This window comes from Battus philenor, unplaced genomic scaffold (assembly GCF_028537555.1).
Source record: "Battus philenor isolate CCGP_79_NKW_IND1 unplaced genomic scaffold, ilBatPhil1.0.hap1 SCAF_20, whole genome shotgun sequence".
NCBI lineage: Eukaryota > Metazoa > Arthropoda > Insecta > Lepidoptera > Papilionidae > Battus > Battus philenor.
Window position 1 is genome coordinate 13,404,912 of NW_027181683.1, and position 14,662 is coordinate 13,419,573.

A 14,662-nucleotide genomic window follows, 5' to 3' on the forward strand; every position below is an offset into this window, starting at 1 on the left:
TAAACACTGTATATTCATGAAAACGTGTACAACTTGCAAAAGACGCCGCTGTCCTCAACTCTTGTCTATACTTACAAACGTACCTTATACTTTACTGGAAAACTAATAAATAGGAACTTCGTCGCAACGTAAATTTTCATAATTAAATCAAATTTTTTAAAAATTTTTTCGAGTTTTAGGAACATGGTAGAATTGTGTTTACAGTGGTCTATTGGAACTAGGTAAATTTTAAAAGTGTTTTTTTCACTAGACCCTCGTTGCTACTCAAACGGCATTTCCAGATTCCGTGGTTTCGGTGAAAGAGTACAGAAGGCATCTAGCCTAAAACCCTCCACCTAAAGGTAACACACAAAGGCTTTTGGAGGAGCTACTATTTCATCAGATTGGAAATCCGGCAAGAAGTCAGTGAAGTCTTATTTCAATCAAATTATATTATCATTTAATGGCAATATAATCTATTCGGTGATGAGTTATAAATTGTGATGATAATGGACCTCATAAGAAAGCTTAAGGTCACCAAAGTGCAATGGAGATGATACTATACTCCGAGCTTAGGTGCGTACGTAGCTCGAAGAATTTCTCATCTGAACGGGACACATCGCTGATGCAGCCGAAGGCAGTTGGAGCCAACAGGTAGACCGACGAGGCAATCAAGGTTGATGGAAGTCGCTGAAGCCAGACTGGTCATCGAGGTGATCTTTGGGAGGCCTATAACCCGCAGGCTGATGTTTGAATGTATAATTGTAATCTATTCACTTAAAATACGTGACTACGAGGGTCCGAAATGCACCTCTGTGAAAATCCAATTACAAACTCAGATTTCTCTTTAGGGCATTTCATACTCTACATTGTAAAAGGATTTTAAATAGATTTTGATAAACTCTCTTAATTTATTTAACGATTTTTTTTTCATCAAAAAATACTTAGTGTTTCGATATTTAAGTATTATTATTAACAAAAGTTTAAATGTTAGCCAAACATTTCACAAAGGATTGTGAGACAATTATACTTGCATATATACATATATATATACACATATACATATATATATATATATGTGTGTGTGTGTATATATATATATATATACATATATATATTAAAAATAAAAGAAAAGTGCTAATAAGCTGTGATATATATTAATACATATATATATATATATATATATATATATATATATATATATATGTATATATATGTATGTATATATATATATGCATAACAAAGCCATCTCCACAATTTTGTATCCTTAATTTATTTAAGGCAAACATTCATGTGATTATTTTAACCTGTGCACAACAAACCACTGCATATACAGATATATACAGATTGATTCATTAAAGAAATAAAAGCTTTTGAATGCATATCTCATTTGCCATCTTATATGGTATACTCTATCCAAAAATTAAAGGTTTCAGAAATAGTAAATAACATAATTATAATATAGTTAAAAAATTCATATTACTACATATTAGTTACACATTCACCCTTTTAAAACTTTTACACCTATGAAAAATCCTCCTGTATATAAGGAGCAAATATGAAATTAATTTGATAAAATGTATGAGATACTCAAATGTGCCTTATCTATTCTCTTATCAAAAACTACTCAAGATTATACCTAAGATGTTATAGAATACATTAAACATTAATGAAGTTTAAATGTTACCTTAATTAATAAAATGTTACTAATCGTATATACATTAATTGGTATACCAGTTAACTAATTAGATATGGAGATAACAAAGTAATAGTAAATCTTAATTACTTGTTGCAATAAGTAACAAAAGAAAACTGAATCAAAGCATTTAAAATTTAATATACCATTAGGAAAACGAAATAATTATTTAATAAAATATATTTTTTTACATACTGTACATAGCATTGAATGAAATAAATTTTTTTAAGGATTTTTTAATTAAAAAAAAGCTTTGAATTTAAATTGAAGAATGCTCTTATAGGTGACTTGAATAAAATTCTAATATCTAATAAAATGGATTCTTCAGACATTCTCATCATTATTCTTATCATAACAAACACTGATCACTAAAAATCCTAAATGAATTATAAAATAAATAAAAAAAATGTATTTTCTGGAGCCTTGTCAAATTGTAACCCATTCCTTTATTTTCACTTCTTACCTGAAAATTGTTATACCAGGATGTCATTTTTCAAATCAGCGTATGTTTTACTTCACGACCAATGCTAGCATCTAAATAAAAACAAACAAAATAACATCACTCACCCGTGTAAGAAGTGGAGCTGTACGAGTCCGCCGAAGACGCCGACAGCGAGCGGCTTCGATAACGAGCGCTCTTTTTCAGAGCTCCAGACTTCCCTCGCGGACCCTCGAACTTGCCGGCAGTGCCTTCCGTGTTCCCACTCCTCATATGACCAGGGTCGGTCACCGGGCTATCGCTCGGCACGTTCGCAGTAGCTACACTCTCTTTCCTCTGCGGATTCGGTTCCCCTTGTCCGTCAGACATCTTGCTATTTTTATTATAATTCGCAATTAAACTATATTTCTTTTAATTTGCGCAAACTTTAGCGCAAAATAAATATTTCCCTTACAAGTACACTTGTAATTACTAATAATTGCAACGCGAAATCATTTCGATTTTTAAGAATAGAAAATAAACAAATATTTAAACAATTCAAACACCAAAGGTGAACGTATAAGGGGGATTTAATTAAATAATGTCATAATAAATTAAATATAAAACTGTAAGTTTAATTAAAAATATTTAACAACATTTCGCTGCGGATAACGGCGCAGATATTGTTAATTTTATTTTATATTATATTTCTATTATTATTTTGTAGTAGCGCACATCCGCCTGAAGCCGAAACACCCCTCTCTCGCACTACTCTTCACCCCTGTTTCAGAAATGTCAATTTCGATCCACTAGGTGTTGCCTGAATCGGTACAGATAAACCGTAAAAGTTTCGATGGGTTATTGATTTTCAAAGATAACAATTTATTACACTTTTCGTTATTTTCAGCGTTAACGGCTTATAGCGCCTAATATATGAGGTAAATAAAACTTTAGGATAGCAAACGTAAAAATCGATATATTTTATTTGTTTCTCAATAAAATTAATAAAATACGGTATATTGTAATTTTCGGTTGTTAATTTATTAATAACCGAATTTGATTGAATCTGCTTTAGAAAGTGAATAAAATTTTTGGATACTATGATAATGACTATAATAACTACGTACGTTCTTAATTACTATTACTAATTAGTATATGCATCATTTTTGACTGGTGAGAAATAATTTGAATTGCTAGTGCACCATGTATTAAGAATTTGTATTTGTAAAATCTATAGTACCTATTTATTAAAATGATGAAATACAAACTGAACGATGTCTTTGCTTTATTCATTAATTAAAAAATGTTCATTAATCATACACGATTTATATCTTTTATTTAGTGTAAGTAGTTCGTAATCATTATTGCACGCCGAAATACTTTTGGTAACAAAGAAAAAATAATTAAATAAAAGGTTTCACTCATTTACTGATCACTCTGTAAATAACGAGGCATCCACACAAATTCGACATGAATTCAATTGAAACATTTAGTTAATTATATCCGTATCAATCTAATTAAGTACATGTAATAAAAAAAGTAAATTCGAACAGAACCGGTAAAATCGTTCTTTGTCTATGATTTTATTTTGAGTCACTAGCATCGCCAATATGGTAGTGAAATACATGTACATGACAACCACACGGAACGGCTAGGAAATAAATAACGGAATTTGTTTTTTTACAAAATATTTTGGTGAGTGGATTTGTTTTTCTTTATATTATATATTTAAATTACGATATTTTTCAAACTTTGATTGTGTTATTATACTTTGAGCAAGTTTAAGAAAATTAAGAAAAGCGATTTTAAAATTGGTCATCCAATCGTGTACCGGTAGTCAATGGCATTTAATAAGATTTAAATTTTGTGTGCATGTCGACAACGAAATGAGATGCAATAAATTAAACATGAAGTTAAATAGTGAACGGTTTCATTTATTTTTCTGCGTCGCTCCTTGTATTTGCGTGGTCGGTGATATATGAAAAAATATACATTATTTTTGTCACTTGAATTGATGTCAAATCGTTGTGATTCAAGGTTTTCATTTGGTTTAATATTGGTTTGATATTATTGTTTATCTTTTTATTAAATCCGATTAAAATCACTCTGACGAAGATAGAGGTGTTGGCACAGAGATACGATAACGCGAGCTCCGTGACTTGTGAAGGATGTTTATTTGTGTTTGGAATATATTCGACAAATATATGACGACACGTGGCCTTTACACTGGTTCATTGACGTCACGCTGACGACGTCACGTAACAAAGCCTTTTTCGCGCCACATATATTTTTTACCTAATGTTCACTGAAATGTTCTAAAAAAAAACTCCAGTCGTAAAATAACGGAAACCGTATACAAAAAGATGTATGAGCATACTAAAACGTATATAATTACTATATGTTAAATTTTCATGTGGAAAGTTAATTAATTTGGACAAATTTTCATAAATACCATCTATTAAGTAAATTTTTTCATAGAAGAATTTTGTTTAAATGATAAATTGCCAAAGCTTGATTTTTGTATTGGATGGCAATAAAAAATATCTTTATCACTAATATTATTCTGAATACTGTAATATCTAAATGGTACTCTACGCGCTGGAATTATTGTCACTGACTGCAAATACTCCTAACTGTATAAGTTGGTGTGTAAATTACCACTTATCACCACATTATTTGTTTATCTCCTTGACTTATCCTAGGCCAGGTTATCCATGATAAATTTAACAATATTAGGTCTGAACACTTATAGATATTTAAAGTGTATTCAAAATAAATAGATATCAAAATCTAATTAATATACCTTTAGTTAGAGTAAATGATGATACAGGTTGGGTCTGGGGTGCATTTATTTATTCATTTTTATTACAATTTGTGTAATGACTGTCTTATATCTTTAGGCATTATATTCCTGTCAAACCAACAAACATGAATCACAAAAATGCATATTAAATTTACTACCTGTGATCTTGTCAAAAGAGTAATCCATTAATTTTTTTGTATAATGAAGAGAGTTAAAAGAAGAAAAGTAGAATTTTTCAGCATTCCATGAATTCACCACATTTGTGCCTAATCCATTGTATTGTGTGGAGATGAGCCAGGTAGCAGGTTTTAGTGTGCCTTGCAATGCATTGGTATTTACCTTCACCAATCAGGCTTCTCGTCATATCAATTCACCTAATGTTATATGTAACATTTCTGCCACAAATGAACCAAAAAAATACCGACTTTATATACTGCACCTTTTTTTCTACTAACTATATTAAAATATACCTAGCTATAACTACAGCATGCGGGATACACCAAGTGTCTTTCCCTTTTTATTTATATTATTTAGTATTACCACTAAAGTCTGGCCAGAACGCAATCATGACAAATTGAAGTTTAATCAATTCAAATGACTTTTGAATCAGGAGACATTTAATTCCAAATCTTAAAAATTTTGTTTGGTTGTTTGTAGTGTAAAAGTTTCCTTTGTAGTTCAAAATTCGAAATATATTTATTCAAGTAGGCATTTGTATGCACTTTTAAATTGTCGATTATTTTAACATTATAAGCAGCGAGCTACATTGGCTAATGCTGATCTGTGAAGAATAGCCGGCCGGAGACTCAGCTGTTGCTGTTTTATGTTTACATTTTAATATCAATCGTGTAAATGTGTCAACATTTAATGTAAATGTGTTAACAGTAGCTCCACACATTTTGATCAAACTCTTGAATGCTATAGAAAAATTTATTCAGTAATATACTTTTAATTTTAACTAATTTATATATCCATAGACTCGACACATTTATTTCTAGTAATTATTGTCTGTCAATATTTTTCATTTAAGTGTTTAAATTATGGCGCCCATATATGCTTACTGCAAAGCACCCCCAGATATCTACAGGGGATATACCATCATCGCCAAGTTTGGCAGGCGAGTTAGCAATCCCAGTATGGTATTATGGTATGCAGAGGATGCTGCTGCCCATCTCAATCTGTGAGCAGTGGCAGCCATATATAATTAAAACATATAGTTTTAATTATCCAAGATTGTAACCCTGGAATCGAACTTGTGACCTAAGATCACAAGTCTCAGCCCTCTACCACTGGGCTACCACTACTCGATGCTAAATGTTTCATTAATGTTGGTTATTTGTATTATTATTATTCTTTCATGATTTAGTATCTTGGCCTCTCCTGGCGTAGGCCTCCTGTAACTATTCTATACATCCCTATTATATTCTTTGGTGTTACCACTCATCCTGATTTCGTAAAGACCAAATGTATCTAAATAAATATTGAGGTGTGTGTGGTTTGCAGGTAAAAAAGATGTCCACACTGGGCCGCGGTCGTGGCTACACGGGGCGGCACCACCTGCGTGAGCCGCGACCCGGAGACCCCGAGCTGGCGGAGGAGCTGGACGCGGCGCGGACTCTCGCCGAGCTCAGCCCGAGGGCGACAGGTAAACAAGGTCATCTCACCACTCATTCTTCATCACCTAGTTTTAAGTAACCTCAGATACTAATTGATTAATTAGGGAAACTGAAATAAACTAGAGTTAAGTTTCATAATTTTTGATTGTGTCAGTTTTTTACTTTTCTTATTATTAATTATTTACAAAAAACTCACAGCTTTATCACTCTCTCTTTCAGACCAATCCAAAATAGAATTGAACAAACCAGATGTAAAGACTCCTGTGGAAACCCACCCAGAGACCACGGAGGATTTGGATGTGGGTGTGGAGAAGACAGGCAGTGGCGATGGTGAAGAAGATCCTACTCTGCAAGAATTGTTGCATATTGATGAACAGTTTCTGCCATTACTAGCATTGGTGAGTGCATGTACTGAACTACAACCAACATGCATGTTTTGTGTCAGGGTTTAGGAAATCCCAGCAGACCCTTGAACTATCAATATTGTAGCTAGCTTTATTTGTTATTGGAACACAAACTTTCTCATCATGCTGGTGCCGGGTCCTTTGCATTTCAGAGATTTGTATGGTGCTCTGAGCTGACAACCCACATAGATGCTTTAAGGTTGACTCCTTGCATTAACCTAAAATGATCCTACCAATGCTGCTTTAAAAGCCCGTTCCAAAAATGAGCTGGTGTTGGCTCTTGATATGCCTAAATCCTTCAGCAGATTACAGAGAAATTCTGATGTTAAATATAATGATTGCTTTCTCCATATTTACTATTAATTAATTTCTAGTTTTTACATTAACTATGAATGTAAACAATGTGTTTAAACAAATAAATAAATTCCCAGGAATTCATTGTTTCATTGTTTGTCTGTTTACAGCTAGAACAGTTCTCTCCTGGAGAAGATGGGATCCAGTTTAACAGGAAGCTGCGCCATTTCGAGACAACAGTATCCAACATGTGCCAGGACGAGACGAGATTACAGTAAGTTACTCTTTACCAAACACAGAAGCCTTTCAATTATTAACCCGTGTATACATTGAAGTAATAATAATTAATAAAAATAATATTAATTTTGAAATGCGACCACTGTTGAAGTACACACTTCCTCATAGCTAGCTCACTTTATCCTTTAGTTTTGAGAATGCAAAAGAATGTTTTAAAAGCAAGAGATAAAATACACATGGGGTTAGTGAAAAAGTTACACTGGGGGCTTTGCTCCATATGCTGGTAGATGAAATAGCTGCAGTGACAGATCTTTGGGAGTGGCCTATGCCTTGCAGTGGTCTATTGTTTAACATGATGATGGTGAAAAGATAGCTTTAGAACATTTCATATATAAGCCTTCAGTACATAGTGTCTATATTACTTGAATTTAACTTAATGTTTCCATAAATACTGTTACAAATAATAACATTAATATTTTTCAAATTAGAACTTGACATTCTTATAGTGTTTCCTCAGTTGTGCCAACAGGTGTTAATTTTTTTTATATTAAAGTAGCTGCTGCAACAAATAAAATGGGTTTCTGATAATAGATATTTTGTATTAAAATATCTATTATCTGTGTTAAATAGATATTTTCTTTTGTATTAAAATAAAATATATATATATATATATATATATATATATATATAACCCTGACAAAAATCTAAGCTTACAATGCAAGTAAGTAGTAATTGATTGTAATACTCATATGTGTGTTCCAAGTGTGATACATTGGCTCTTGAATGAAGTAAGGTCAAAGAGTTTCAAACTCATAAGCTAATAGAAACACATATGTATTTTTGTTTTGACAAGTACATTTTAATAAACATATATAAATTTAATTATTGTTCATACACTTGACATGTCCTCTCTGTTACTATTTTTTCTATTTCTGAAGAAACTTTATAGGTCAAGTCTATCAAAATTGGTCCAATGAATATTTTGAATAGGTCACAAAAATATTCATTTCGGGTTACAAGTTTAATACCCTTGTACTAGAGTATATAGAGCTCAAATGGTTAGGCATGCTGAAATATATAGTTAAATGCTGATTGTCATGTTTACAGCATGGCATTCGCGTCGTTCCGAGCAGCGGCGTTACAGAGCTCGGTGACGTCACGCAAGCTGGCCGCCGTGGGCGCTTCCTTCACGCGTCAGCAGCGACAACAGCTTCTCCGAGGAGCGCTACTCAATGTTGTGATGCAAGGCACCTTCACAAGTGAGTTCACAGACCTTTGCACCTCTGTCCTTAGACAACTCTTAGATCTCAACTCTAGTGGGTTATATTTAAAATTAAAAAATGTTTATTTAATGTATGACGGATGAAATGCCTCAGACTTGAGAAGAACAGGCGTAGGGAACTCAGAGGCTATGTATTTTTTTAAATAATTTATATACATTGAAAGCCTGGCAATGAACACTTTCTTTGACTATTCTGAAATCTAGTAATGGAAGGTTACTGTATATAAGATCAGCTAATTCACTGAACTCAAATCCTAGATATAGATAATTTGATTTTGGTATTTATATCACATTGAAGTCATTAATATACATACATATGTGTTTATATGTATAAGATTTAATTTGTAATCTTTTTGATTGCAATATGTATGTATCTTTAAAATTACGTATTGCTAGTATAAAAATTAAATCATGTTATAAAAGTTGTTACACAAGTGCCACTGTAGTTGCTATATTTCACTTTAAATTGATTAGACATAAGTATGTTAATAATTAAAATGTTTAATTTATTAGCAAAAAGGTTCTCATCCAATTACTAGTTTCAAAGTTACCCTCCATAAACGCCCACAGGCATAAGCCCCCCCAAAGATATCTATGGTGGGATATATGCAGTGTTACCACACTAAACGAAATATAATGGTACACAGAGGAAGCTATTGCTCATCCTCATTTGTGAGCAGTGGCAATTATATATAATTAATGCACAAAATGTAAACTATATATGACACTGTATTCTGAGAATTGAAATTGTGACCCATGATTCCAAGTCTGTGTTTATCCCTGGGCTACTGCTTCCCCAATCACCTGTATAAACTGATGGTTACATTTTTTTAATTATGTGATTATAAAAACTATATTATCATATTCATATCAGCCAATAGAAGCCTCCTATATAGCATAGGCTACCATCAAAGATCCGCAATGACTTGTCTAGACCTGCTCCAATCCAGTGACTCTGTCTACCTAGTAGAGGACATACCCACGCCACTACCACTGGCTCGAGGTAGCCACTTGAAAACTTTTCGACCCTGACATCAATAGCAAGAGTTGTTTGTCAGCCTCCCATTGCCAACTCATACAAGCAATTCCTTTGACTGGTATAAAATATTCAGTGGACCTCTTAATTTATTTTCTACAGCAGAATAGTGAAAAACGTTTTGTTTACGATTATATAATTTTTTATAATTTTTTGGTTTACAGAACTGGAGTTGTTGGAGCGCTCTAACCCGCTTTACTTAATCAACGCAGCCAACCTCATGGGAGATTACTTTGCAGGTAAACCTTTCTTCATAGGCTCTCTTGTTAACTCTACACCTACTCCTTAATATATATCTTGTTTTTCTTAAGATCTACAAGTTAATAAGGTATCCTAGATATATTGCAATGCCATTTTTTACTACACACAATTGAGACTGATACCGTTCAATTATTGGAAATGTCGATGGTACATGAAGCCTTAAAAACACCCAACTGTTATTTAAATACTAGTATCCCTACATTATTTCACATATTATACCCATAGCAATTGTTACTTTTAGATCTTTGTGATAGTAACCATATATAAATGCATCTTTAATATCTATACAAAAGTTGATGTCTACATTCTTGTGTTCCCCAATTACCTAGAAATGAGTTATTGATACAGCCTACAAAAAATAGAAGCATAACCAAAGTGAATGTAGTTAGAAATATCAAAGAATTAAAACGACAACTGTGTGGACACATGTCCAAAAGAGATTAGTGGACAATTGAGATCACAGAGTGTCACCCCAAGAGTTGAAAAAGGAGCAAGGGGATACAATTAAAAAGATGTGAGTTTAACCCACCTTGATGTTGGAGAAGTATTTGTGAAGATCAAGAAGAGTGGAAAGATCTGAGGTGACGGTCTCACCTCTGATTTTTCCACTCTTCTCGTACTGCGTACTGCGCTGGCCGCTTCCAGCGACGTAACAATGAAATAGAACTTGATGTCAAAATAGTTGTTAGTAAATAATAGAAATACTTGTACTTTTTTAATGATTTGTTTGTGTACATTTCCAGAGGCTCGGCTATGCAACGGCAACAAGGTGCATATCCTGGCCAGTCCGCTGCTGCAGTACATGCGCGCCCTGCTCGCCAGCGACGACGTGCGCGCGCACCGCAGCCTTGCCACGCAGGTATCACACCATTATTACAGTCTTCTACTCTTACTTTTGCTTCCCTTTTTTGTATCTTTGGAATTTGAACCTTAAACAGGACCTTTATTGATCGACAACTTTTTTTTTAATTTTAACTTTACTACAAGGTGTGTTATAGTTGTGGAGAGGAAATAGAAGGAAACTCTACAACATCACATCTTTTAACGCTTTGTAGTTGGATCGCATGTTAAGTCGTTATTGGTCGACTAGTACTAGAGAGTGGATCACATATAAATATGTTTTTCATAGACTAGTGGTAGAATGCGGGTCGCTTGTAAATATGTATCTGTACATACTAGCGCACCGTTTAACGATTTGATTATTGGATCCACTATATAATTACTCTCTAGGCATCCGAAACGAGTGGGTCAAGTACCAATGGACCGAACAACCTCAATTACAATTGATTACCCTTTGCTGAATGTTATTATGAAATAGATAGTGACAACAAAAATATCTAAAAAATCGCAAGTAATTGTAATGGCAGGCAGACCCCTCATGGGGGCCCTCAAGCCTAGTCACTCCATGAAGTGTTCACCAAATCGATCCAGGAGCTCTGTGGCCTCCCAATCAGGTAGAACAGTTCCATGATAATCTACTCAACTTTTCACAAATGATCGAAACCGGCAACTACTTTGACTGCTTTTTAAAATGCAAAACTGCCTGCAAAAATATCATTCTGATGGAGATATAACACTTAACATTCCACATGTTAATTTAAAAATGCCCATTTACTATATATTGCTGGTGGCATTAGACCGAAGATTGGTTAAATATATGCATGGTTGATTTATACAAGATATAGCTGTTGGGAAAATACTAAACCAAGTGGTTTCTTACAGGACACCTAGTACCAGTTGCAGGCAAAGCAATGGATGAAATATCATGCAACTTATATTTATTTCCACAGCTGATGCAGAACGGACGCGAGTTGCTGTCGGTAATGACGCACGAGCTGGACGAACTGTCCATTTCCATTAAACTGCGACTCCTGTCGCCGCCGCCGGTCAACATCATCTGGTTGCTTTTATCGGCCGACCTGTGTCTGAACAAGTTCCTGCCGCTGCCCAACACCCTGCAGCAGTTCTACGCCGCGCACCTGGATTTGAGCAGCGACGAGAGTTTCAGTGAAGTCAGCTACGGCTCGTGGAAGAAGAGTCCCGAGAAGGAAGAGTACCGCTCAGACGCGAGCTCTGACGCCGGCGCCGCAGACAAAATTGGTCAGAACCTCTCGCAGATCAGCCTGAACCACGACGACGACCCGAAGCCAAAACTGAGACCCATTTTAGGAGCAGGAGCCGGCCTCCTGCGACAAGAACAAGCCATGTCACTCGAGAGCTTTGATGCCAGAGTGACCAAATCAAACCTCAACAAAAGATATGACTTAAACTCCTGGAGACAGGCCGAAGAGGAGAAGAAAGAAGAAATAGTCGAGCCAGTGTTCAATCCTACTGTACTCCCACCAAACATGCAGCCATCCTACCAAGTCACAGTACCTGATTACCCACCTCCCTCTAGATTTAGTTACCAAGATAACTACGTGAACTACCTGCAGCAGGGCGACGGCGCCTACATACAGAGCCAGTACCCAAACAACCAAAGCTTCACTCCTCAGGGGGACTTTGTACCGCAGTACACGGCAGAGCTACCCAAGACTACTCCTGAGAGAGTTAATAACGAGATGCAGAAGACGAGCAACACGCGGAAACCAGTAGAGAACTGGCGCAAAGAAAAGAGCGACCTGAAAGAAGACTCAAATAAGAATAGACAGCGGAACTGGTCCAGACAGCGGTCCAAGGACAATGTGGATGATGAAGAAGAGAAGGGCGAGAAATTCCGGTCCACGTCACGGAGCTCACGCGAGTCCCGTCAGAGTACTACCGGCTCCAGAGCAAACAGGCGGAACAGCGGAGACAACCAGGACTCCAGCTCAGGGAAAACACCTCCACGGAGACATGTGACTGAGGTGCCTCGGAACCACAAGTACTGGGACCATGATGACCGCTGCGACAAGGACTACAACAGTTAGTGCCATAGTGATGCCAGTGACATGTAAAATAGTTATCGGTGCTGCACTTGTGTACTGTGAACTCACACAAACACTGCATGTACAGTACCATGGTCTTATTGTGTTTACCTTTTTTGGAGTACTTACATATAGAACGCTGAGATAATTCTCCCGAGTTTCGGTATGGTGTTGTGGCCGCACAAATTATTGAAAATTATTTGTATGCTAGCAATCAGACGGTCTGAGGTAAGAGGTGCTTACGGATTTATACATTTAGCTAAACATACGGCCATATCTCTGATCGAGGTATAATATAGAAATAATTGTAAATTACATTTTATGGATATAGCGGTTTATTTGAATTATTATTTACATAATGAATTAGATTTCAACACACTCTGTATATAAATTTTTGGTGAAGTGTTTGTGAGAATCAAAACTATTCATAAAATTTCATATAGATTTTAAAGTTACATATTTGTGCTCGACTCTGCAGGTAATGTGGTGCCAATAGACATAATTTGAACAAAGCTTTTGGCATATTTCACTAATTTTTTTAAATGTTCAAGAAACCCTACTATTTTTTTATTTATTTCTGACATTGTCACATAACTAATTCTCCATGGTTATAAATATAATTAACAATTAAATCAGAGAAAAATTTTAATTGACTTGACTTAAATTGAAAATATTTATCAGTGCATGTTTTTTTATAATTTTAACTGCAATATTTTTTTTAAAATTACCATCTGGTATAACAGTATTTATTTTTTTAACAATAAAATGTTGCTGCACTAGCGTAATATGTTGACTCACGATATTTTTTAAATAGTTACAACTTTTGTTGCTACATGAAATATATGGAGAGTGATAAAATTATTTTTTTTAATTGACCCAAAATCTTTAAATCTATTTATAAACAGATAACACATGAAAATAAATATTATGTTTAATTATATTGCAACATTATGCTAAAGATAATTATGGGCAATATTTGTGACTATAGAAGTTTGGTTTATAAAATGCTTAGTTTTGTTTAATCAAAATTATGAATATGAATTGTCAATGTACTATCTTTTATTGTAGTAAAATTGAAAGTGCCTTTTCCAATTATAAATGCGTATTATTTATGTGCGTGAACAGTTGTATTATAATTTACAATTACTTAATTTCAAAGTACCCACTTAACAGATAAAAAATGACATCTAATTTAAAAAAAAATGTCTGCTAAAGAGCGTTTTGGCGCGAAATATTCAAGCTTCAGTGCAAATAGCATCAGTGCCTTATTGTTGCCGTGTTCGAAACGGTGCCTTATGTTTGCCCACACCTTTGATTTCTTATAGTTCAGTAAATATTGTATATCACTACTTAAATTTAGTTCTTTGTTTAATCTGATCACACGGATGTTCCCAGTTATTACTAGTAACAACCTGTGATGACATTTAGTGGGATGTGCAGTGTTGCCCACAATTTGCTGTCTATGATTTATTTGCCAAAATTATATGTGAAGCACTTCATATAAGATTATTATTATGAGATTATTATGCTTGCACATGAGCAAATAGGTTTTATACAGAATACATCAACTACACTATATTCACTGGACAGAATAAGTATAATATAAAATTTCATTTTTGTAAAGCAAGCAAAATGAAAGGGACAGATGATGGTAATATTATAAAGACGCGTTTACACATGGCTACTTTTTTAAATACGTAAAGTGAACCATAAAGTTTATTTAAATATTC

The 14,662-nt window shown here is 34.4% G+C and overlaps 2 protein-coding genes across 3 annotated transcripts in view; one reads left to right on the forward strand and one right to left on the reverse strand.

Moving 5' to 3' along the window:
- The window catches only part of LOC137922647 (adenosylhomocysteinase-like 1), a 53,748-nt gene extending 51,189 nt beyond the window's left edge, over window positions 1-2,559 (reverse strand). The window contains exon 1 of the mRNA XM_068765652.1: window positions 2,243-2,559. Coding sequence (XP_068621753.1) covers window positions 2,243-2,483 — 241 coding nt within the window. The 5' untranslated portion in view covers window positions 2,484-2,559. The remainder of the gene's footprint in view (window positions 1-2,242) is intronic.
- Window positions 2,560-3,703: 1,144 nt separating this feature from the next.
- Window positions 3,704-14,381, forward strand: LOC137922721 (uncharacterized). 2 transcript variants are annotated; one of them, XM_068765765.1, is made up of 8 exons: window positions 3,704-3,788; window positions 6,400-6,550; window positions 6,732-6,910; window positions 7,381-7,484; window positions 8,555-8,706; window positions 9,930-10,004; window positions 10,770-10,885; window positions 11,817-14,381. In XM_068765765.1, the coding sequence occupies exons 2-8, from the start codon at window positions 6,409-6,411 to the stop codon at window positions 12,933-12,935; spliced, it is 1,887 nt and encodes a 628-aa protein (XP_068621866.1). In that variant the 5' UTR covers window positions 3,704-3,788; window positions 6,400-6,408; the 3' UTR covers window positions 12,936-14,381. The 2 variants fall into 2 exon arrangements, with proteins under 2 accessions (XP_068621866.1, XP_068621867.1); XM_068765766.1 differs by having other exon boundaries at window positions 6,400-6,541.
- The last annotated feature ends 281 nt before the right edge of the window (window positions 14,382-14,662 follow it).